Source organism: Macrobrachium rosenbergii, chromosome 9 (genome assembly GCF_040412425.1).
Source record: "Macrobrachium rosenbergii isolate ZJJX-2024 chromosome 9, ASM4041242v1, whole genome shotgun sequence".
Classification (NCBI taxonomy): domain Eukaryota; kingdom Metazoa; phylum Arthropoda; class Malacostraca; order Decapoda; family Palaemonidae; genus Macrobrachium; species Macrobrachium rosenbergii.
Window position 1 is genome coordinate 42071432 of NC_089749.1, and position 26183 is coordinate 42097614.

Consider the following 26183-nt stretch of genomic DNA (forward strand, 5'->3'; position numbering starts at 1 on the left):
ATCAATTCCCTGAAAAATTTATATATTTTCATTTGCATGTGGAAAAGGTACTTTGCATTCTCAAAAATGTTTATGTAACAACGTGAGGGTGAGAACAACACTATTTCCTTTCCTGAGGATTCCACAAAACTGACAAGTAGCACCAGCCAAGCGTTTCAATATTTCTTGTGAATAATTTATGAGACTGATCACCAAGACAAGGTGAGTCAGCCAAAACAGAAAAGTAAAGGTTTGTACTGTGGATAAATAATGAAGCACACAAAGTTTATGAGAATGAAGTACAGAGGCCACTGTATAAGGAGCAAGTAGTTAAGGTTAAAAATATACTATTACCTTGAGCAGCCTTGGAAAATTCTTCTTTGGTCAGAATACGGGTAATGTTTCACAAAACCCTGGTGAAGAGATCACTTTTACTGTGACGCTGAACTTCCTCCAAAAAACAGACATGCGAAACTGGGTCCCGCTTTTTTGCTAGAACCTGTGGTGAAAAGTATATTGAAAAGAAAAAATTATGTAAAACATTACAAGAAATACAGAACTGTATGAGTGAGACAAAATATAAATACTTAATTTAGTATTTGTTTTTTAAATACTTACCTTTCATTATACAGTATAATTTTTACTTCCGTGGCAGCTGAAGATTGGCAGATTGCAAATAAGAACATTCGGTTTTCTATGAATCTCCTTTTTCTATCCATCTTCCCTCACGCCCCCACAAAGGGGCTGACAGGTACAAACACTCATAGCCAGCCAATCTACTTCTGTCCACTTTGAATGTGGGGAGGTGAGGAGGGCAAATTGTATCAAGGAGAGGTAAATATTCAAAAAAATAAATACTAAAATAATTATTTATATTTTTAAAATGAACCTTACCTCTCCATGATATAGATTATTCCCACATTTGTAAAAGGAGGTGAGCCAAGTGGAAATCAGCCAAGTGGAAATCAGCCAACCCTTTAATGGCTACTTAGTAAGAAAATATTATGTACAAAACAAAGTGTTTGTTTACTCAGTGAATTCAATCCATCAGCTATTACTGCTGCCTTGGGAGGATTGTCACTCAGGTATGAGAACGTAAACATGAAGATACCTGAGGCCTCTTTGGAGGGTGACCCTACAGCAGGAGGAGGGTAGAGTTACCAAGCCAAAACCGCAAAGAGTCAACAATGGATAACAAACAGGTCCCCTCCATACAAAAAGGTACACTTTCTATACTCAATATTGAATATAGGTACCTCCAAGCTTCCCAAAAACCACAACCAGGTCTAAAAAGCAGTAGGCAGAAAAAGGCTACTCATCTATTTATGACATAATATCTCCTACACAAACCAGAAGAGCTAATGCTCCATAAAAATTGTATTGTATCTCTGCACTAAGATGATAAATCGTAGCAAATACAGAATTACCATGCCACTGAGTAACTTCAGTAACTTATCCAAGGATAAGTTCTTTCCAAATTTAAATCCTATAACCACTGCTGCCATGTCAATGGCTTTACCTTCCTTAATGGAAGGTAAAGCCACTACATTCGTCCTCATTGGAAGCTCTGGCTTCCGAACACTACAAACACATTCTTTACATCAGTGTTAATATCTTCAGCACAATTCAGACAAAATCTAAAAGTCCTTACTGAACTCAGAGGGGTCAAGTGCCTCAGGCTCTAGTGATTCCAATCTGGGTAAACCGGCTCAATAGGAAGGCAATGATTTGGTTGAAAATCTGTTGGCTCAACAAAAAGATCTAAATTCTGACAGGAAAAAATCTCTTGATAACAAGAAAGTTCCTGGACCATGGGGGAATGGAAACCAAAACAGCAACCAACTGTTTGTGGAAGAAACTTCTGCAACTGGGAAAGAAGCCAAAATCCCTGAGGCAGGATACTGACACTCTACATAAAGCAACCACCTGCATACCAAAAAAGAAGCTGAAACAAGAATGCTTTGTTAAAATTCTCTAGGCAGGCAATAGTTGCACAGGTGATAGGCACACAGGCGATAGTTGTGCAGGTGATACTCACATAGACGATGGTCATGCAGGCAATAGTCAAACAGGCACAAAAGAACAGCAACTAGAAAATCCACATGCTGAGAGTGAAAACCTAAGGGGAACAACACACAGGAGAGAGGCATTCAGGGGTGCAGCACCACAATGAAATGAGCAAAACTTTGCTAAGCATAGATGATCCATAGGTCAAAATTGAGGCTCACAATCTCACTGGTTGAAGAAAGCCACAACACACACAAAAGTGGAACACACAGGAAAGTGGAAGTAAGTCTAGACTTCTCTCTAAACTTAATACTAGTCTTGATCCACAAATCATCCTTAGCTACATAAGCTACTAGCAAAGCTATACTATAAAGCAAAAGGAAACTTTCCTCTACAAGTCAGCTTTAGCCGATTGCTTACTACCAAGTGGCAGCAGCAAAACCCACTTAAACTTTACCCAATGGAATTGAAGCAACATTCCTACCAAGCCGATCCAATACAGTTAAAATTAAAAAAAGGAAAAACACCAGGTGAACATCAATCTTATCAAATCTAATGCCCTGAATCAATTGGAAACTTAGCCAGAGTAACAGACCAAAGAGAAGCAGCAGAAAACCTATCCAGTTACAAAAAGGAGAAGCAGACACAACATGCAACCCTTGAACACAAGTCTTACGAGACCTATACTCTTCTCTTTAATTGTTTCTACTGACTAATAAGCTCTCTTTGCTTGCATTCAATTTCTGCATAGTTTCATTAGACTACAATGCACATCAATTATTACAAACATAATCCTTCCCTCAGCAGTACACACATCTCATGAGGGTCAATAAAACTGGAACAAAGCCCATTATGGCAACTCTTACCTTACAGGTTATTACTGATGCAACACTGAAAATAAAATCAAAGAAAATTCAAAACAAACCAGTTGCATCAACAAAGAACCAAGTGCATTTAACAATCTACCTACCTCCTATTGAAACTGTCAACAGAAGTAGACTGACTGGCTACGAGTGTTTGTATCTTGTTGGCTCCTCTAGTGGGGGTGGGGGAAGTTGACAGACAGAAAATGGATATTCACAGAAAACAAGTGTTCCTGTTTTTATTTTGCAATCTGTCAAACTCCTGCTGGTGCATTAGTAAAAGCTATAAAATAAAATTGTTCATTTCCAAGAGGCATATACATAACAATCTATATTTGGAGACTAGTTGAGTTGGCAGATTCCAGTTGTTTAGCCATCAAGCTATAGCCTTGTAATCAGAAGTCAAAAGTACAGTTAATGGAAATGACAGGTAACAACTTGCAGGAAACACATTACCTTGAGAGGTGGTGGTATAAATACTCAGAAGAACCGTAGTTGTAAAAATGAGAGAAAAAGAACTAGAGGAAGTTATAACAGTTAGACCAATGTTTAATATACAGGAAAAAAGATATGAACTTCCACTGACAGACTAGAACAACAAGTCAAAGGGCCCAACAGGATTTTTTATTTAATTTACATATTCAACAAAGAGAGGACTTGATGACAGACCTGATGCACATTACAGTACTACTACTAAGGTTTCCACCGAGTAAAAGTGACACTGCATTGATGCTCTAGGAAGTAAGGCAGCCTCCTTTACAACCTGAGAACCACAAATGGCAGCAAGGTACAGTATATATAAAGAGTGCTCTGAACACAAGATAATAGTTTTACATTACTGTATGCCTATACAAAGGAAAAAAAAAAGTTCACTTCGAATGTGGGAACTACTGATGCATGGTTTAAAACTGATCATCAATATGAGACAAGTAATAACAGTAAAAGTCAATCCCTTCAGTTTAAACAATAAAAGTACCAAGGACACAAAATACAGTATTAACTTCTTCATCCTCACCTTATGAAGATGTGATGTTTGAACACAAGCATGATAGATGTCATCCATGAGTTTCTCCAAGCTTGACCAAAGTGAAGCTCAAACTGTAATGGACTGGCCTGGTCCAGGCATAATGGCTTTCCCAGGTCCAACTGCTAATGAAAGGAAAGTACAAAATTTTAAACAAATATCCAGAAAAAACTTATTCTTCACTATGCAACAACTACAATCAACTATGAGGGATTAGAGCTAGTGTGCTTGAGATTAATATCAAAACCTATCACAATTAGGACATAATGATAAGTAGATTTCCTGAGATTTTAGTCTCAACTGTCATGTAAATGGCAAACACACCAGTCACAATACTCAAAGAAACAAACATTGGTAGTAGGCAGGCATTTGGCTTCTTGAGTGCCTTCACAAATGTTATTGGCTTAAAAGCATGTGTCACTTAAACATAAATTTGTTTATTGCTTTTGAGTGGCTGAGTATTGTAGGGGGTAGGGTATATGGAGAGCCAAGTGGGGAGGGTTGGATAGGCCTTCGTCTGCTTTCACTATCTTGTCATTTTTTCATTATTTCAAAAAATTTTGTTTTATGTTTTTCTTGTTCATTGATTTTAATATTAAATTAGCTTTTCTAAAGTTGAAATACCAGCAAACAGAAAATATGTGAACAGATTAAGAAATAAATTATCAACCACCCAGCCACATTGCATCAGAACTTTTCCTTTCCATCAATGTTTCAGTCTGTGTGTATACATATACGCATGCATCTGGTTATGGTACACTACAGTACACATCTGCCGAGTAATCTGCCGAGTATTAATATGGTATGGAATATGAAATTTACGAATCCTTACCCATCCAAAATACATCATAATATAAATTTTCATAATAAAATTTTATATTATTTGGGGTGAATCTTACCTACTGTTAAAGAAAGCTGATTTCTACATTGAGAAGAGGATGGTGGGTAGTGCAGCTACACAAAAATCCACTCACTCAAATGAGCTAAAGATTTCTTGCATGAAGCTCAAAACATTCTTAGCTGATCTGGAATCCTTTCTGCCAGAAGTTGGATTCCATTCAGGAGCAAGGTTCTCATATGTCCAAGAATGAAGGGACCCCTATGCCTGGGTAATGAAAGCCCCAAAACTGCCAGTCAACTAAAATAAATACCTTAATGATATACAGGTACACTTCTATACAATATATATACCTTCATGCTCTCCAAAATAGAAAAAATGATATTTTAATGATAAAATAAAGTTTGTTCATACTTACCTGGCAGATATATATATAGCTGTATTCTCGAAGGTCCGACAGAATTTCAAATTTCATGACACACGCAGTGGCCGGTCAGGTGGTTAGTACCCATTCCGCCGCTGGGAGGCGGGTATCAGGAACCATTCCCATTTTCTATTCAGATTTTCTAACGCCACTGTCTCCTGAGGGGAGGAGGGAGGGCAATATGAATATATATATCTGCCAGGTAAGTATGAACAAACTTTATTTTATCATTAAAATATCATTTTGTTCATGAGACTTACCTGCCAGATATATATATAGCTGAATACCACCTTTGGAGGGGGTAGAGACAGCCAAGAATTAGGAAAAACCAATTATTGGTAAAATTATTTTGGTTCCTTATCTGATAGCGTAGCTGACTGAGTGGTTACTGCCACTCTAGTCTGCTTCTGCTTTACTAGAGACCCCAGCGAGGTAGTGACCTATATAGCTGGCGACTTCTAGATGATCTGTCAACGGGGCGTGACCACAATGTGACTAGATCATAGACCATACAAAGAGGACAAAAGAGCATTACTAACCACCTAACCAACACCTAAAGCGTTAGTTTGCAAAGGATTGGGAAGACTGCTTCCAGTAGTCGACCCAACAACCACAAAAACACAATTAAAAAGGGGATAGGATCAGAGTTACCCCCTGTCCCCAAGGTTGCTGAAGCAGCAATGTATGGTCCCAGCGAAAAGCAATTTTCGTATGCTACCTAAACATCTTGCCAAGAGTGTGAGTCAAACACCGAATTGACTTCGCCAAAATGTGGCACTAAAACTGTCACTGAGTACCATATTTTCTTGAACGCCATGGAGGTAGCAAGTGCCCTCACCTCGTGAGCGTTAACTCTCAACAACTTGAAGTTGGAGTCGTCACAACTAGAGTGTGCGTCCTAATGACGTCCCTAATGAAGAATGCCAGTGCATTCATCGACATAGGTTTAACTGGTTGCCTCACAGAACACCATAAAACATCCAAGGGACCACGAGTGTCCTGTGTTCTTTTAAGGTAGTACTTGAGAGCTCTAACTGGACATAGAACTCCCTCAGGTTCCTGTCCAATAAGGTCTGCTAAACCTTTAATTTCAAAGTGTCTAGGCCAAGGGTTAGAAGACCTATCATTCTTAGCCAAGAACTTAGGGCTTAAAGAATAGACAGCATTGTGTTCCTTGAAGCCCACATGACGGCCTCGAACTTCTCTCTCTCTTCGCCGCGAGGAATGCCGTTTTCGAGTAACATCCTTAAGAGATGCAGAGTGGAGGCTCAAAAGGTCTAAACATCAAAAACTTGAGCATTACGTCCAAGTTCCAAGCAGGGGAATTAGCTGAGGAACCTTGGACGTCTTGAAAGAGCTCGTAAGATCGTGGAGGTCCTTATTGTCAGACAAAGCTAATCCTCTGTGTCTGAATACAATCGAAAGCATGCTCGATAACACTTGATAGTCGGAACTGCTATATCGAGTTTTTCTCTTAAGTAAAGGAGAAAATCCAAACCTGGCTCACAGTGATAGAGGAAGAGGAAAAGCCCTTCTTTCTACACCAACCTTTGAAGGTTGCTCACTTCGCTAGAAATATCCTTTAGATGAAGAACTTCTGGCTCTAGCGATGGCCCGTGCCACCTGGCCAGAAAAAACCCCTTCGCTCTGACCAAGTTTCGATAGTCTGAAAGCAGTCAGGTTCAGAGCGGGGAGATTCAAAGATATCACGTGAAGTGGGTTTGTATGAGCAGGTCTGCTCTCATAGGAAGGGTCCTCGGAACGTCTACCAACCAGAAGAGAAACTCCGAGAACCAGTGGTTCGAAGGCCAAAACGTGGGGATGAGAGTCATCCTCGTCCCTTGTGAGGCCGCGAACTTGCGTATGACTTCTCCCAGAATTTAGAACGGGGAAAAAGGCGTAAACATCTATTACCGTCCAATCCCAGGGAAGAGCAACTATCGCAACTGCCCCAGGGTCGAGTACAGATGAGCTTTATAGAGGGAACCTCGCTGTTCTTGAGGTCGTGAAAATATCCACAAGATGGCGACCCCAAAATTTCCAAACATCTTGGCAAACCTCCTGATGAAGGGTCCATTCCTTCGGCAGGAGTTGATGGCGCCAACAGAGCAGGTCTGCTCGAACATTTTCGACCCCTGCAACAAAACTTGTGAGAATCGAAATGTTGCGAGCATAGGCTCAAAGAATAATGTCTTTTGCAAGGCTGAACAGGGAACAAGTAGTATTGTCCGAGTTTGCTAGAACTACACGATTGCAAACTTGGACCTCGAAGAATTGGCGAGCTAAAAGATAGCCGCCAAATCTTTGAAGTCGATGTGCCAGGGCACCTGTTCCTCTCTCCAGGTTCCTAACACTTCCTCTCCTCTCTAGTGTTGCCCCCAACCTGTTGACGACCGTCGGAAAAACAACACTAGGTTGGGGTTCAGAAGCTTGAGGAGATCCCTTCTGCAATTTCGTTGGATCGAGCCACCACCCCAGATCCTCTTTATATAAGGAAGAATTCTCAATTCCTCTTCCAAGTCTTCCTTGCTTTGCCAGTTCTCCAACAAAAAGAACTGAAGAGGCCTGAGATGCAGACTCCCAGAAAACAAACTTCTCCAGCGAGGAAATGGCCCCAGCAGACTCATTCCTTCCTTCACCTAGCATGTTTTCTTTTCCAAGAAGGCCGAGACTTTTCCGTACATAGAAGTTGCCGTTCTTGCGACGGAGACGCTATAAAAGCCGCTGAATAGATCTGAATTCCCAGACACAATGGACAGTGAGGGGATCAGCTGCGACTTCTCCACAGACCAGAAGTCCCAGGGACTTCACGAGTTGCAGAGTCAACTGAAGGTCCTCCAGATACCTTCGCCCGACGACGCTCGAATCAACCAGTCGTCCAAGTAGAGTGAGATCCTGACGTGCGACAGATGCAACTGCATCGCAACGTTTTTCATGAGACGTGTAAACACCCTCGGAGCAAAATGTGACGCCAACAGCATCTGGTGTTCCCAGGCGGTCAACCATCCAAGGACTGACCAGACCGCGTTGCTTAACTTCGCTGATCGGACGAAGCGGTGTTTTCAACGTGGTATGGCCGTTGTGCAGAGAGTCCAAAGCAGAGCCTTGAACTGGTACGTCTAGTCCCCAAGACAACCTGAGATACTTCACCGAACGTGGATGAATTGGGGCGTGAAGATAAGTATCTTGGAGATCCAAAGATACCATCCAATCCCCGGGATGAAGGGCTCCTAGTATTGACTGCGAGGTCTCCATCTTGAACTTTTCCTTCCGGACCAAATTGTTCGACCTGTTGACGTCCAAGACGGGTCTCCAGCCTACTGAAAGTTTTGGGACTAGAAACAATCTGTAGTAAAATCCCGGGGAACACCGAGTCCAAGACCTGTTCCACTGCTCTCCGCTCGAACATCTATTCGAGCAAGTCAAACAATTTCTGTTTGACAGGAAGGCAGTTGGGAAACAAAAAACAAAAGAGGAGGAGACAGGAAGGGAATCAAGTAACCTCTCTCTAACAGTAGGAGGGACCAAACGTCTGCCCCTCACTCTTTTCCAGGCTTGTGCAAATGAAGCCTGGTTGCAAAGGGAGTCTGGAGATGAAAGGAGTCACTTGCTACCTCTCTTGAAGTGACATTCCTTCGGGAAAAAACTCTCTCTCGTGGTGCGGGTCTCGTGTTGCTTCCATGGAAGCCCCTTTGTTAGGCAAACATTTAGCTTTCGTTTACTTTTTGTATCATTGAGATCGGTGCAAGCGTTATGAAGGAGATGATGCAGTTTGAATGTCGATAACTTTAGTTTTGAGAAAAAACGATATTTTTGCTTCTCTGTGTATTTATTTGCTTGCCGTTACACAGTTTGATGTTTTATGACATAATGAAAAGCCAAAAATAGACCTGCAAAGTAATATAACTTCGCTAAATGAAGCCAAATGAAGCGAGTGTCAAAACACGGCTGAGGTTGGCCAGCGACGTCATACTTAGTCAAGCTCTGAGCTGCTACTGACTGACTGCCACTGACTGCCCTGCGGCATTCCTGTCTTTAAGCTGATGCGTACTATGTCCACAGGGTTGCCATAGATCGCATTAGATATTATTCCATAGCTAAAAGGAAATTACCACCGATATACTGACAATATCATTACATTATATGAAAAATGTAATTTGACTATGATAGGTTACTGTTTTGTTTATAACTCCTAACTGTGGCGAACTTTTAAATAAAACTTTCTGAGAAGATAGTCAGGATATGTATGATGCCATAAAAATATCCCAGAAAATTTGATTTCCGATTTTTTTCAAAACGCTCCCCTTAAGACAAAGACAACTGCGAAGGTGGAGAGAGAGGAGCCGAAGGTTGAAAAGTCTCAGGAAACAGATCCTAAGAAAAAAGCCAGAGTCTGATAATCAGAGGAAGAAGAAGACGAAAGAAGTTTCTCTTCATACAAAGGCTGTGACGAAAGAGGATGTTCTTCCGCAGCTGGCGGGTCTTGAGTGAGTGGTGAAAGTAGTTCCGATTCGCCGATACGTAAGCGGGAACTCCCGCGAACGAAGAAGTCGTTTAGTAAACATAAAAAATGTGGAACGCTTCACGATTAGCGTGTCATCCTTGCGCAAGAGCCATGCTAATCTTCTCTGTATCGTTCCAATTTAGTATATGTACTGCCGAAGCAAGTACTGGCTAAATTAAGAAGGACATCAGATGTTGAAGAGGGTAGTTGTGCGACATGATAAACAACTGGAGCGGTGTCAACACAAGACTTGAAGCTATACGGCGAAGCGAGTCGCGGAGCGTCATGGAGTGACGCGCGAGAGGCTCCGTGGCAAGTACTAGAAGAGAGTCACAGCGTGGCGCGCGCGAAGCGTCATGGATAGCGCCGAAGGCATGGATAGCGCGGCGAAAGCGCAAGGTGAGGCGCGTGAAGCGTGAGAGAAGCGCACGAAGAGCAAGACGCGCTCCTGGCGCGAGACAAGAGAAAAGGCCAACACCTCAACTCGGGAAGACGAATAGGAATCCACTAAACACTCTCTCTAGACGACAGACGCTCTGTATCGTTCCCAAGCGGGAGACGAAGGTGAAAGTCTGTACCTCTTAACAGGCAGAAACGAATCTTGAAAGGTTCATGAGAGCATCCAGCTGTTGTTGCAAACCCAACAAAATCTTACGCGTTGGAGAAGCCACTCTCTCGGGAGAAGGGCTGAACCTGAGAGAAGGAAAGGGGGCGAGAGATTTATACTTCCTTCCACAGGGAAGAAGCTCTAGCCCTTGCCTTAGTGCGACAGGGGGATCGAGTAGCGTGATCATTCGAAAAACACTTTATTCTCTTCTGCAGAGGAATATCCACGCAACTTTCGGGGAAGAGTACAAACGTCTAGAGGAAGAGGACGTGAAGCGTCCTCTCCTCTAAGCTTCTCTTAAGAGGGTGAGAGTCCAACCGAGAGCTCCAACCCGTGGGCGGGGAGGACGTGTGTCGGAGGACGAAGCAATCCTTCAGGATGCGTGCCTGAGCACGATCCCTGGCAGCCTGGGTAGCGTCATCAGGACCTGCCGAAGGGACGCCAGATCGGTGGGAAGCCCCGTAACCCTCATGCGGCTTTCGACATGCCCCCTCCCTGGTCCTGGGAGTTCGACAGAGGTCCAGGCCTAGAGGCATTATAGGGCCGATCTGACGCCCCCACCACAACACTAGGGGCACTAGCACTAACACTATGCGTTTGAATTGCATTCACTTCAGTTTCAAGAGCACGATTGACTCCACACGAGCCAGGGAATTACCTTCTGCAGCAACAAACTACAGGGTTAGTACTAAAATTTACAGGGTTACTAGTAGGAGAAAACCCTGACTGTCCATCTAAGGATGCACTCTAGGAGGAAGATACCTCAGCCTATCACGCTCCAATTTAAGCATATAGGCTTCATATTTCTTCCACTCACCCTCAGACAATCCCACACATTCATTACCGATTATATAGAGCATTGAACACCCTTACATATCATACATAAAGAGTGAGGAACTATCAAAGTCTTCGATAGCCTCACCTTACATTCACCCAAGCTACAGACTCGATAGCTAGAGGTAAGACATCTTAATTATAAGAAAAGTCAAAAGCAAAATCAAAAACGGTCCACAAAGAGCGTATGCCAAGTCACAGATTCCGTCGAATACCAAAAAACAACCAAAATACTTAAGTGACAACAAATTTCGAAATCCAAATGGCGGAGGAACTGACAACAGGTGTTGACAGTCCGGCGACAGAGAAAATCTGAATAGAAAATGGGAATGGTTCTGATACCCCTCCCAGCGCGGCGGAATGGGTACTAACCACCTGACCGGCCACTCGTGTGTGCCGCGAAATTTGAAATTCTGTCGGACCTTCGAGAATACAGCTATATATATATCTGGCAGGTAAGTCTCATGAACAAACCTGGGATTTAAAACAAAGAGCCTAAAAGATTCCTCGTTCTTTGGTTCAGGAAAAGAATTTACCCACTACCAGTAGTGAACTATGGGCCTTACCATTTTCAGACACATGCTGCATACTTAGGGTAGTGAGTGACTAAAACCGAATTGTACTATTACTGCTCTGCATTCATCACATCATTAAGCAACAAATTTTCCATTAGAAGTCACAACCACTCTTACATTATGAATGTTTACCTTCAATAAAGGTAAAAGGTATAGAGCTAGTTTGTGATGCGCTAGCCTAATCAAATACATCACAGTGAACACCGTGTTCTTTAACAAAGATGTTCTAGGTTTTCTAAAACCACAAAACAAAAGGTTAACTTTGCCTCTTACAGGATTAACCTTTGACAAAGATGTTCTAGGTTTTCTAAAACCACAAAACAAAAGGTTAACTTTGTCTCTTCCATGCATAACCTTTAACAAATACATTTTGTCTTCTAAAACCACAAAACAAGAGGTTAACTTTGCCTCTTCCATGCATAACCTTAACAAAGACATTTTGTTTTCTAATACCACAAAACAAGAGGTTATCTCCGCTTCCTCCAGGATTAACCTTTAATAAAGATGTTCTAGAATTTCTAAAACCACAAAAAAAAGGTTAACTTTACCTCCTCCAGGCTTAAACTTTGACAAAGACGTTCTAGGTTTTCTAAAACCACAAAACATAGGGTTTACTTTGCCTCTTCCAGGCTTAACCTATCTATATGCAGTAGCTCACCGAGATAACGGATTAAAGCATCTGAGCCTACACCGCTATAAAAGAAAGTCCGAAACATCATTGTATATATACGTGAATGCGTGTTTTTGCTATAAAGTACAAGTATATTTATATCCTGTACCCTTTAAACTAATGTAAAACGCTTATAACTGCCTAATTTAATAGTTCAAACAAACACATACCATAAATTATCATACTAAAACAATTTAATATCATTTCAAACAAAAATACACCCCAAACCATCATCCCATAACACACAAAGTCATCTTACATTACCATCCTACAACTGTTACTCGGAGAGAAGATATACAACTGTAAAATGCTTATAACAATGATTTATAATTTTAAAATATTGATATCTTACAGAAGTGTGTCCACTAAGTTACCCCTATATATATATGTAAGCATAGTCGTTTTCTCTCATAGTCCGTTCCATTTTCTGTTTTTCCATAAAGCGTATATTTATATAAACAAACAGTACCAAAGTAAGATAAAAGCGGGTATTATTAATATATAAACTGCAGGACAGTAAAAGCTTTAGCATTAAAAATTTTTAGAATTCAAAGCAATGTAAATTAATAAAGAAATACTAACAACAGCAAATTTTACCTAGCTCTACAATAAACATGGAAAATATTTGAGTAAAATAATAAATAAAAATTAATTAAATTAGCCTAGGCTTGATCTGGAGGTGAAAACCCTCAAATCAATATTTCCATTTTGCACCAATATATCCGGAGCTCGATATACCATGGTCTGTTATCTCGGTGCACTACTGTATATTTTAATTGCCCTGAAAGGGCAGAAAATTGTTTACTCTTCTTTCTGCACCAATGAGGTTAAATTTGGGATTTTTACAATTCTTGGAAAACTTATCTTTAACATCATTCTTAGCTCTAAGGTAAAAATGATAAAATAGCATTCCCTTATCAACAGCCTGAAGGAGAGTACTAGCAATAAACTTACTCTTCTAACTGCCGATAGTGCTAACAAAAAGTGTTTCATAGTACGTAAATACTTCAATGGAACTCATTCCAGATGCTCAAAAGGATCTGCAGATAAAATTCTAGAACTATGTCTAAATTCCAGAGAGAGACTTATACTGAGTTCTAGATGCTTCAATCTCAACTGAGGCTACTAGGGCTCTACGGGAGTCAATAAGCATACTTGTACTCAGAGAGTAAAGGGGGAAGGCATATGAGTCTGAATCAGGCCAAACTTGAAAAAATACATCCACCACACAAGCCTGAGGGCTCTCAAAGGAGTAGTTGTAGATGGGTCACTTCTGTTCATTTGCACGCTAAAAAGTCCACATTTGAGTGCTCCTCCAATCCAGTGATTGTCGGACTCGCAGGCGTGAAGACCACTCCGTAAGCAGGCTTGTCCTTTCTGAACCCTCAATTACCAAAAACATTGTCTCTCCACAGAATGAATTAGATGTTCATAAATACTATGTTGTTCATTTTTGCCAACGAAGCAGTCTTTCCCCTATGACTTAGTTTCTAACCAGGTGTTTGCATTGTAGAAACTCTTCTGTTTAGCCAAGTGTTTAAGCTCTAAGGGATAAATCTACTAGGAATCTTCAGTGGTCTTTCAACCACCCCAACATCTATGTAAGGTTCACTATGTGTACTGCTGACATTCTGTGATATATTGTACATCAGTGTCACAACAGTTGTCATAACTCTTCATTTTGTGTTACAAGGTGGAGAGGAAAAACAACAAAACCTGGCTGTAGGCTTAAGAATAAACATGCTAACTTGTAGTTTCTGAGTCCCTCCTACAGAACCTGGCAACAATGATTGTCCTGGATCTACTTAAAAGTTTAATGAACATTTACTGTTAGTTGCAATCTCTTACGCCAGGACTGCACTGTAACTATGACTGGTTATTCTGACAAATTCTCCACTGACGCCATGTTTCCTAACAAAGAAAGCCATTATCATTTAAGAAGCTTCCTTAAGGGCTAAAATTCTTTGCAAAGAAGCAAGAAGCGCTTACTCTTCTTTCAAAAGAAAAGCCCGCAAACTGCGAAATTATACCTTCATGCCCAAATACAGAATGGACTGAGGAGGAACTACGGAAATCTACTGAAAATCAAAATTCACAGAGACTGAGCCACATGAAGTAATGGATCCTTGGCCTTTGGAATACCATCGACAGAGTTGGCCAATTTGAGCTGGTCAACTCAGTAAAATTCTTGCTCCTAAAAGATGGGACCATCTGCCTATGGGCAACACATTCCTTTCCTTGTGAATACTTGAGGTGCTGTACACAGACTGAAACAAAGTGCCTTGAACAGCGTTACCTTCCAGTGCAAATACAGCGCATGTCGAAGGAGCTTGTGCGACTGAAGATCGGTATAAGGAAAATGCTTCCTGCATGTCCACCAAAACATCCACTCGTTCTTCTGGAAAGTCACTAAAACCATGCCGGAAAAAAACAAAAAAAATGGGGACAGATGCATAAAGTTGTTCAGTCTCGATACATCCAACACTGGGCACCATTCTATAGTTACCTATGGTGCTAGGAAAAAGTCAGAGGTAAAATCCCAATGAATTACCGACACCTGATCCATTCCATTCCTCTCTAATGTCACTTGTGATGGTCATTCAGCCATTTTTTATCCATACAAGAGACTCTTAGCAAGGAAAAATTTGAATGCTACAAGTGTTGGGGAGCCTCCCCAGAGCCTCACCAACTATCTGCCCATCCTATACCAGACTACTCCCCGAGGTCTCTCAATTTCAGATGCCTCCGTAAGCACAGCATCACTACTTCGTATCTGCCCAAGGCGAGGTAGGGGAAACAAGACTAGGCCTAACAGCAAGGGAATTGAAAGTCAATGACCTGTGGGACAACCTACAAGAGGGAGCCCCCAATTTGAAGGATCTGGGGGTAGATGTTCAAAGGAGCAGGTGGCCTCTTTCTTCATGATTTGGACCTCGTATGAAGGCAGATGTGCCTTCGACCATTCCTCTATCTGAGAGGTGAATAAACCCTCCTTCAAGGTAAGGTGTCTGTATGAGACCCTCATATCCTTACCTACCCTTCCATCTTCCCTTGAAAACATCCCATCCTTCCCTTTTATCCGTATAAAAAGAATCCTACCTACCAAACCTTGGTTCCTTTCATCCTATCCTCACGGCTCTAACTACGCGGCAGCATTTGCTTCTATCCTTAATTCCTGCACCCTGTGACAATGTGTTAATCTCTATTCAATACTGTTTAAGCCTTATCTATAAATATTACACCTGTTTAGAATCACAGTATTAGGGTTTGTACACACAATTTCGTGTTGCTAATGCGTATAAATAACTTGTAAAATTAATCGTGCGATGTAATTGAATGGTTAAGTGGATTAGGGATCCGGTGCATGTTAGCTAATTATTAATTGTTGTCGTTTCCCTTTCAAGGAGCGAGGGAGTATTTTTACTGAAAACCTCCATGAACTGTCCAACTCCACAAGAAGCCCTTTGCGGACCCCAGCAACCAGCAGTTTTAAATGAAGAATTAAGTTGTATGTTCATTCACTAATTCAATTGTCCTCCGTTGTGTCCCTTTTGTTTATCACTGTACATAAGTACTTTGTAAATACATTAATGAGAGTACTTAGTCTTAATATTGGCTCGCAACCTCCAAACTTCCCTTTTAACATATGATTTATTATGCTTATGAAGTTGTTAACCCTTTAACGCCAAAGCCCTATTTACAAAAACGTCTCCCGTATGCCGGCGTATTCGGTGAGTTAGCGCTAAGCGAAAAAAAGGATTTTGACAGAGGAAAATCTATTTCTGAGGAAGGTCCCGTGTCACCCGGTGAAATTCCATTACAGCACGAATTTCTAGGTATAACAATGCTAGATATACCAAAGAAAAAGAGCTTTCAGGAAAGCTGGGGTTACTACCCCCAGTCGAGCGTCTTCTAGGAAGACGCCGGTATAAGGAAGGGTGAGTGAAATACCACTACCACGGAAATATACTGAAGATTTCTCCTTATCAAAACCCCTGGAAAGAGCGGTGAGCCGTTACAGCTCCTACACTCAACACCCGCCAGGACGGCGACACCAGCGCCACCTACTTCATTCCATGCTAGCACCAACCCCAGACTTGGCATGTGCAAGTAGGGGGGGGAAGTACTAGATGAGCTAGGGAGGGTCACCGGGTGACACGGGACCTTCCTCAGAAATAGATTTTTCCTCTGTCAAAATCCCTTTTCTGAGTCCAGTCCCGTGTCAGCCGGTGAAATAGTGATAGAGAATCATGCCAAGACTGCAACTACAAGGAAAAAAGGGGGTAATCTGAAGAAAATGCAAAATTTTAACGAAAATAATTTTAATCAAGTAATCTCTTTCATGTAGCAAGAATACTAAAACTAAGGTATATTAAATCTAAGGCACATCAAAAACTTAATACTATAAAACAAGGAGGTCCCTGGTATGACGGGAAAAAACCTCAAAACTCTTAAAATTACTTAAAGGTAGGTGAAATAATGAAATGTGCACAGGACAAGTAAACACAACCTTAATACTATACACGTAAACTTAGGCTAAACACGTAAGAGACAAGACTAATGAAAATTAATATATACATATATCTGGGGTACGTGGAGCCAAATAAGAACCGTCCAGTACCCCGTAAGAGAAAACAATTATGGCATGTCAGATTACATTTTTCCATCAGTAGATACAAGATACACCAATATGAGGGGCCAGGCAGTGAGGCATAAACAACCAGGAGAATAAGCAGAGAAGTAAATGAGGCAGGCGGGCGGGGGGGAAAAGGAAAGGATAAGGAAATGATTATTTAAGGTGGGGAGATGACACTTCCCACTGCTATTGTAGAATATTTCAGGGCTTGAGTGATTTTAAATAGTGGCGTTTAAACACTAGAGGTGATTTCAACCCGTATATTTAGATAACTCTGAAAAGTCCATATTATGAAAGTAATTAATAGAAGTAGCAACTGCTCGAATATCATGAACTTTAGGAACTGAATCTGGGTTGGCCTGTTTAATGAAATACAGGATTTGTTGCCTTATAGCATTCAGAGAAAGAGTACCACCTTTCTCCCTGATAAAAAGAGGACCCGACTTACTCTGTGGAGTTCTTAAAAGGTAAGATTTAAGTGTATAAACTGGACATAAAGATTGGTCTTGAGGAAGGGGCACCACCTTCCAAGGAGACCACCTGTCCTGTGGGTCTTCGTTCTTAGCTAAAAATCTAGGTCAGGGGAAAGGAGGACCTCTCCAGATGGGAGGAAGTTAACAAAATTATCACCTCTAGTGAGAGCCGACAGCTCTGAGATTCTAGCACCTGAAGCCAAGCTAATCAAAAATAATGTCTTCCTTAACAGATCCTGATAAGAGCAATGAAAGTTATCCAACTCTGATGCTAACTTAAGGACGTCATTGAGAAACCACGTAACCGAATGTGGACGTGATACTGGTCTCAGACGAGCGCATGCTCTGGGGATGGATGAAAAATAGGAATCTGTAAGGTCGATTTTAAAGCCGTAAAGAAATACTTTCTTCAATGCCGACTTGACTGTGGTAATAGTGGCGGGAGCCAGGCCTTTCTCAAACAGTGACCTAAAGAAGGAAACTCCTAAATTAGTCGTCATGATTTTGGCTTCAGATGCTTTCAGGAAGGAGGCTAATTTTTTGACTGCTGAGTCATACTGTCTAAGAGTAGAATCTCTTTTATCTGATTCTAAAAACAGAGTGTTGACAGGGTCAATGTTCGCTCCTTTTGGGCTGCGAATTTTATAAAGTCCATAAAACTAGGGCATTCTGATCCTTGAGGAAGCTGACACAGTCTTGGTTTGTACTGTCTGGGTCAGAATGGGCTTGGGAATCCGAAGACTCCTTAATCCCAGTTCCTGAAGGAGAGGGAACCAATTGCTCTTCGGCCAGTAGGGGGCTACTAGGCTGGTTGACCTTGAATGTCCTGAGTTTGTGTAATACTTTCAGCAGTAAATTTATTGGAGGGAACAGATAAATCTTCTCCCAATTGTTCCAATCTACTGTCATTGCGTCTGTGGCGAACGCCTGAGGGTCCAGGTTGGGGGCCACGTAACAGGGAGCTTGAAGTTGCTCTCCGTTGCAAACAGATCCACTTGGAGACCCGGAACCTGGCGGCAAATCCATTTGAAAGATTCCACGTCCAGGGACCACTCCGTCTCCAACGGGGTAGTCCTGGACAGGGAATCCGCCACCACGTTCCGCACTCCGCTAGATGGGTGGCTGACAGGTGCCAGCCGTGCTTGTTCGCCAGGGAGAAGATAGCAACCATTACTTGGTTTACTCGACCTGATTTGGAGCCGCCCCTGTTGATGCAATGAACTACCACTGCGCTGTCTAACACCAGCCTGATATGAATCCGGTTGGGGGCGGATTTTCTTCAGAGTTAGAAAGACCGCCATAGCTTCCAGGGTATTTATATGGAACTGCTGAAACATTGTGGACCACGCCCTTGTACTTTTGTTTTTTTTTTGGTGAATATCCCCCAGCCGCTTTTTAGAGAAGCGTCTGTGTGGATAACCAGTGCCGGAGGGGGAAATTGAAGCGGAACTGTTTTGGACAGGCCTCTGACTGTGGTCCAAGGCCGCAGTCTTGTTTTTAAGATTCGAGGATAGAGGAGACCTTGTCTCTGAGCTTGACATTTGCTCGACTCCGCCACACTCTGTTTATGTCTTTTAATTTGGCTTTCAAGAGCAGGTCTGTTACTGAGGCAAATTGAAGAGACCCAAGGACTCTTTCTTGGGATCGGCGGGATGCCGATGGATTTTGAGGAATCTCTTGGTGAGAGATGCTATCTCTTTCCTCTTGGGAGGCGGGAGAGAAAACGTGTGGGAGGACAGATCCCACTGGAGACCCAGCCACTGAAACCGGGACTCGGAGTCAGGCGGGACTTCTCTGTTCAGCTGAAAACCTAGCGACTCCAGGAAATTGATGACTATGGACGTGGCCTTCTGGCACTCCGGAACAGTTGGTGCCCAAATTATCCAATCGCCTAGGTGCGCTGCTAGGGATATTCCTTGGGACCGGAGTTGTTGTACTACCGTGTCTGCCAGCTTGGTGAATACCCTGGGTGCAATGTTCAGACCGAAGGGCATGACCCTGAAGGAGTAGGCTTGATTCCCGAGTCTGAAACCGAGGAACTGAGAGAAGTTCCGCGCAATCGGGACGTGATAATAAGCGTCTGAAAGATCGATAGAGGTGGTGATGGCCCCACGCGGAAGTAGAGTCCATACCTGAGCTACCGTAAGCATGCGAAACTTGTCGCATTTTATGTAGAGATTTAGACGCGACAGATCCAGGATCACTCTTTGCTGATCGGGGTCTTTTTTGGGAACAGTAAATAACCTGCCTTGAAACTTTAGGTGCCTTGCTTTCTTTATTGCTCGTTTGTTGAGCAATTCTGTTACGTAATCCTGTAGGATTGATGTGGGTGGCTGGTAAAACCTGGTTAGAGGAGGAGGGTTCTTGATCCAGCTCCACCCTAGTCCCTTGGACACAATGCTGTGTGCCCAAGGGCTGAAGGTCCATTGGTCCCTGAACCAATACAGGCGACCGCCTACCTGCGTTCTCTCAGTGGGAGGGAGCGGGTTTATTCCCCTACCACGTCCAGGCCTTCCCTTGGGGTGGTGTTAGGCCTTCCTCTGTGGGGGCTTTGCCTCTTCCTCCCCTTGCAACCCTATTGAGGCCGTGAAAAACCCACGGCCCTCATATGTGGGGTTGTATGCTGGTGAGGTCACATAAGAGGGCGCTGCTGGTTGGACCAACACGTATTGTTGGGGGTGAGCCTTGGAAGTAGACGGCTGGGCTACTGCCGAGACCGGGACGGCTTGGACTACCGCCTGATGGGGCCTCTTATGCCTCCTGAAGCGTTTGCCTCCTCTCGTCTGGGGGCCGGACGATTCTGGGGTCTTGCGCTTATAAGCGGAAATGCCCCAGCGAGAGCGCAGACTCTGATTGGCCCGTGTAGCCTCAGTCATGACGCTTATAACCTCGTCTTCCGGGAAGAGGTTAGGTCCCCAGATCGAGCTTTTAACGAGCTTGTTAGGCTCGTGGCGGATGGTAGCATCGGCAAAGATGAACCTCCTGCATTCCAGTCTGGCCGTAATGAACTCATACAAGTCCGACTGGAAGCTCGCCAGGAAGGACTTAGCCAGAACCTGGAAAAAAGGTTCGTCTGAGCAGGAGACGGCAGTAGCTTCTGTAAGGCAGCCGGAGCTCAAGGACCGGGCTAACTTAGTCCGGGCCTCAAACTCCGCCTTCAATAAGGATTCCGGCAATTTAGGGAGCTGCTCACTAAATTGCGTGGAAGCGCAGAGGGGGTCCAGCTTCCCGACAGTGAAAGTGGACGGGGCGTCCACCCAGAACTCATTACTTCCTGGGAATACCAGGGAAGTAGGGTCTGTTTCCCTTAATTGTGGTAAGGGATTACCATCAAAGCATGCTCGGGCCGTAGCCAGAGCAACTTTGTCCAAGCAAGGGGTGGGAAGGTCTTCTCCCAGGGCGAACATCGTAAAATTGCCCTTGAAAGGGGTCAATTTCGTGTTCTCTGCCTGCCACTCCGTCAGAGTGCGCAGGAGAGCCGACTGAGCTTGGTCCCTAGGGACGATGACAGTCTCCTAGGAACCTTGTCTGACCGAATCAAGCTTCTTCTGTGAGCCTCACGAAGCCTGGATAAGGGGGCAAGAGATCGGGGGAAGAACTCAATTCCTCCAACCGTCCTACGTGCCCAGACCCTCAACTGTAAGTTTGCCATCGTGTTGGATGGCCCGGTCGAGGCGCCAAGGGTTACCGACATCAAACGCGGCGGGAGGTCCGCAGTGTCGGGGATAGCATACTGTGGTTCTGCCGGAGGTGGGCGAGCCATACCTGCCAGTATGTTATCATAACTGGCAAACTTATCAGTGATTTTTAAAACCTAGAGTCTAGGTCCTCCGTAAACTTTTGGTAAAGTTCAGTGGCAAAAGCCTGTGCATCAAAAGAAGGCTGGCGAGGAGGGCTTGGTTTTGCAGCCCTCTTGCACTCGCGCCTTTGCCGGAGGAACTAGATTTGCTCCCGGAGGCTACCGGTCCTGAAACCTTAGCCTTCGACGGGGGGGAAGGGCGATGCCTTCTTGGAAGTCGAGGACTTGTAGCCCTTCGCCTTCCATGAAGTCTTCAACTTCAACTTGGGGATAGCAGATTTGAGCTCTATCACCCAAGGATGAAGACTTCACAAAACCTGCAAATGAAGATACTGATGAAGCAGGGGAGTCAAACAGAGGGGGCCCGCCCCAACATCCTCACTTACCTCACCACTTACCACCTGGTCCCGGTTCCGTATTCATTGGTTCCAGGTTGAGATCCAAGGCGGCTACATCCTCCGAGACTTCGGCATACAGGATATCCACTTGGGGTGGCTGGGTCGCATCCCGGATTTGCTGGATGATTGGGGTGGCAAGATCTTCAGGCACTGCGGCCGCCACCCGTGCGCCGGGGTAAAGCAAGTCCCTCAACCTGGCGTCGAGGATGTAGGGCTTCCCGACGGAACATTTCTGCCGAACCCAGCCACCCAGGCCGGAGGGATTCAAGGCAGACTTCTTGGAAGCTTCGTCCGCCTGTAAGGAAACCAGCAATTAGATAGGAACGAAAAAGCCAGACCGGGAACCTTTAAACAATATGCAATATGAGGAGCATGAACCGGGGGAAAAAAGGCTGTCACTTACCGACTCATCCTGGATGGTTGAGCAGAGAGCAAAGCAAACCTCACAACCATCGGGGTGCCAAACAACCAGGTCGTCAAGTCGGACCGCACAACCAGCGTGGGTCCGGCATACTATGTGCCCGTAGGGTTGTTGAAGGGAGGCGGTACACCCCGGCTCCTCACAGCGAACAGTCTGTAAAAATAAAAGTACATGAACCTCACACTCTAAGCAATCTAAAGCCGGCAAGGCCGGGAAACTCAACTACCACCGGAATACTCCGGCGGAGAAGAACTCCTTATGATAAACTGGGCCAATAAGCTCTAAATGCACAGAGTGGAAGGTAAGGGTTTTCAGACCCCGGAGGACTCCGGGGAATGAAGGAACGAGAAACCAGGAACTAACCATAAGGGCTGCCAGAAAAAATAACGGCGGAGCCCCCGGGTGTAGGACCGGACTCACGTCTATATAAGATAAATTAAAAACAAAAATAAAAATAAAAATAATAATAATACTAACAATAATAATAATAATAACAAGTGATGGTAAATACTCCGGAGACCGGAGGGGTCCGCTTCCCTTACATGATGTAAAAAGTTCCCACCCTTACCTCCCCGCCGGAGAAACAAGACGGGTAAAGTGCTCATATGTTCGTAACATAAGACCATCAATTACATTTCACCCTATCTAACGTGAGCCCGACGGGGAGACGCGAGGTATGGGACAGTGATTCGAACACGTTCGAGTAAAACAAACCACCAACCCCACCACAGCGAAGCAGGACGGTATGGGAGGGAGCGAATCCCTCTACCAATAGGAGGAGTCCTGAACTCGGAGAAAACGCCATCTAGCGTCACCCGCACGAGTCGCAAGGCTGGGGTAGGGGTGGAGGGAGGGGGTGGAGTAGGGGAGAGAAGTAGGCTACCCGGAAGGGAACAGGAGACAGGGAGAAACATGTCACCCGCTCAACTGCATCCTTCCCTCCAAATGAACTTGGAAGGGTAGCCCACTCCAGGAAGCTACGCAACCCGAAGCCCGACTCCTTCCTAGGCGAAGCCTAAAATGGGCCTAACCTAGTATAGGTTAGGAAAGAGGAAGGAGTGCAAAAGGGAGGAGGAAGTAACAGGGAGAGAAATTTTGTGCCGAGAGCCAACCGGGATCGAGAAGGGGGGTAAGAAGGCGACTAGCCTAGAGGAACACACCCAAAGAACTCGATTCCCCCAAATGGAGGAAGAGAACTAAGGGGCTCACTCTACCCACCGAAAAACGACACCGGAGGAAACAGCAACCAAAACTCCCTCAACCTGATCTCCGCACCCAGGGCAAGGGGATGGAAGCAAACAAGCCTACACCACAAAATACCATCACACATAAACAATTAAAATCAAAATATGTTCAATAGGTAGCGTAGCCTACCTCGGTGGAGCGGCAGATTGAGCTGCTACACACAACAGAAGGTAAACAACAAAACTAAAACAATTAAAATAAATAAATATACTAAAAATAAAAGGAGAGCACCATCTTCAAGCAAAATAATAATAGCCTACTTGAGACCAAAAATAAAAAGGAACCCAACCTGGGGATACCTGGGCGGGCATCACCCTAACAAAGGCCGATAGGCCGATGAAATGTAATTCATAAACCAAAAAGAAGGAGCCACCATGAAGGAACCACCAGGAAGGGAACCAAGGGGTTAAAATCTATCTATAACGATTTGGGAGACAACTCCAACCGAAAGAACAGAAGGAGTCGCCTCGCGAAACATGGCTGGCGGGGGACGCTGCATGGCGTCATAATAAGTTCTCAATATTTATGAAAATACGAGACCAAAACAGCCAATAAAACAGAACAAAAACCCCACAAGAAGATGGTACTTAACTTAGAGATGGAAAAGGTGCTCATGCCATCAGATGTAGAAAATAATCCAAATAAGAGGACGAGCACAAAAAGAAACGAATTTGTCACGTGCTAGAAAATGGAATGTAGGTGGCGCTGGTGTCACCGTCCTGGCAGGTGTTGAGTGTAGAGCTGTAACGGCTCACCGCTCTTTTCCGGGGTTTTGATAAGGAGAAATCTTTCGAGTATATTTCCGTGGTAGTGGTATTTCACTCACCCTTCCTTATACCGGCGTCTTCCTAGAAGACGCTCGACTGAGGGGTAATAACCCCAGCTTTCCTGAAAGCTCTTTTTCTCTGGTATATCTAGCATTGTTATACCTAGAAATTAGTGCTGTAATGGAATTTCACCGGCTGACACGACTGGACTCAGAAAAAGTTTTTTTCAAAATATCACAGCACGCTTAGTTTTTAAGATTAAGAGTTCATTTTTGGCTCATTTTTTTTGTCATTGCCTGAAGTTTAGTATGCAACCATCAGAAATGAAAAAAAATATCAATATAATAAATAAATATTGGAATATATGACAGCAAAAAAAAAACTTGTATATAATTGTATACAAATCATGCTGTAAGCAAAACGTTAAAGCTAATGAGTTAATTTTTTTAGTTGTATTGTACACTAAATTGCAGTGATTTTGGTATATAACAAATTTTAAAACGATCAAAGCAACACAGAGAAAATATTATCACAAAATGATGTATGAATTAAATACGGACGTAAAAAATTTTCAAAAATTCACCATAAATCGAAATATTGTGCTAGAGACTTCCCGTTTGTTGAAAAATGAAGCTAATTGATTGAATATTACTAGACTGTAAGTGTTTTAGCTTACACTTGCAGTTTTTACCATTTCGGTCGAGTTAAGTTGACCAAAAGTCAAATTTTCTCTATTTATCGTGATTTATATGGAAATATTTCAAAACCGATAAAAGCTAAAACCATGAGTTATTTTCAGTTGTATTGTACATGAAATTGCGCACATTTTCATATATAAAACTTTTATGTAACGACTAATATAAAGCGGTGCAAATATTACGACAACGAGACGAAAGAATTTCTGAGATGTTCGGCCGGGTTACCACATGAGACGTAAGGAAAATGTTTTTAAAAAAATTCACCATAAATCGAAATATTGTACTAGAGACTTCCAATTTATTGCAAAATGAAGTTAAACGATTGAATATTACTAGAATGAAAGAGTTTTAGCTTATAATTGCGTTTTTTTTACCATTTCGGTCGAGTTAAAGTTGACCGAAGGTTGAAATTTTAGCAGTTATCGTGATTTATGTGGAAAATATTTCAAAACTGATAAAAGCTACAACCATGAGCTATTTTCTGTTGTATTCTACAAAATTGCCCACATTTTCATATATAAAAGTTTATGTAACGAATAATGTAAAACGATGCAAACATTACGACAACATGACGAAAGAATTTCTGAGATGTTCGGCCGAGTTACAACGCGCAGATGTAAGGAAAAAAATTTTTTTTTTCAGAAATTCACCATAAATCGAAATATTGTGCTAGAGACTTCCAGTTTGTTGCAAAATGAAGGTACATGATTGAATATTACTAGAATGTAAGAGTTTTAGCTTATAATTGCGTTTTTTTACCATTTCGGTCGAGTTAAAATTGACCGAAGCTTGAAATTTTGGCAGTTATCGTGATTTATATGAAAATATTTCAAAAACTGATAAAAGCTTCTAACCATGAGTTATTTTCTGTTGTATTCTACATGAAATTGCACACATTTCCATATATAAAACTTTATGTAACAAATAATATAAAACAGTGCAAACATTACGACAACGTGATTTAAAGAATTTCTGGCGCGGACGTAAGAAAAAGTTTTTCAGAAATTCACCATAAATCGAAATATTGTGCTAGAGACTTTGGTTGGTTGCAAAATTAAGGTAAATGATTGAATATTACTAGATCGTGAGAGTTTTAGCTTAAAATTGCGTTTTTACCATTTCGGTCGAGTCAAAGTTGACCGAAGGTTGAAATTTTGGCAGTTATCGTGGTTTATATGAAAATATTTCCAAACTGATAAAAGCTTACAACCATGGGTTGTATTTTGCTGTATTGTACATGAAATTGCGCACATTTTCATATATAAAACTTTATGTAACGGCTAATTTAGAACAGTGCAAAAATTACGACAAAATGACGAAAGAATTTATGAAATTTTCGCTGAGTTACGCCGTCAGTAAAGAAAAAGTTTTTTTTGAAAAATTCACCATAAATCGAAATATTGTGCTAGAGACTTCCAATT

General features: G+C 42.8%; 1 protein-coding gene, 1 non-coding gene and 1 pseudogene across 2 annotated transcripts in view; all 3 read right to left on the reverse strand.

Annotated features, from left to right (window-relative positions):
- Window positions 1–26183, reverse strand: part of fws (four way stop) — a 100180-nt gene that overhangs the window by 57866 nt on the left and 16131 nt on the right. The window contains 2 exon segments of the mRNA XM_067108952.1: window positions 334–478; window positions 3865–3998. Coding sequence (XP_066965053.1) covers window positions 334–478; window positions 3865–3998 — 279 coding nt within the window.
- LOC136842187 (5S ribosomal RNA) lies at window positions 8105–8219 on the reverse strand (annotated as a pseudogene).
- On the reverse strand, window positions 9702–9806 carry LOC136842190 (U6 spliceosomal RNA). The gene has a single exon (XR_010854191.1). It is a non-coding gene; the product is annotated as a U6 spliceosomal RNA (small nuclear RNA).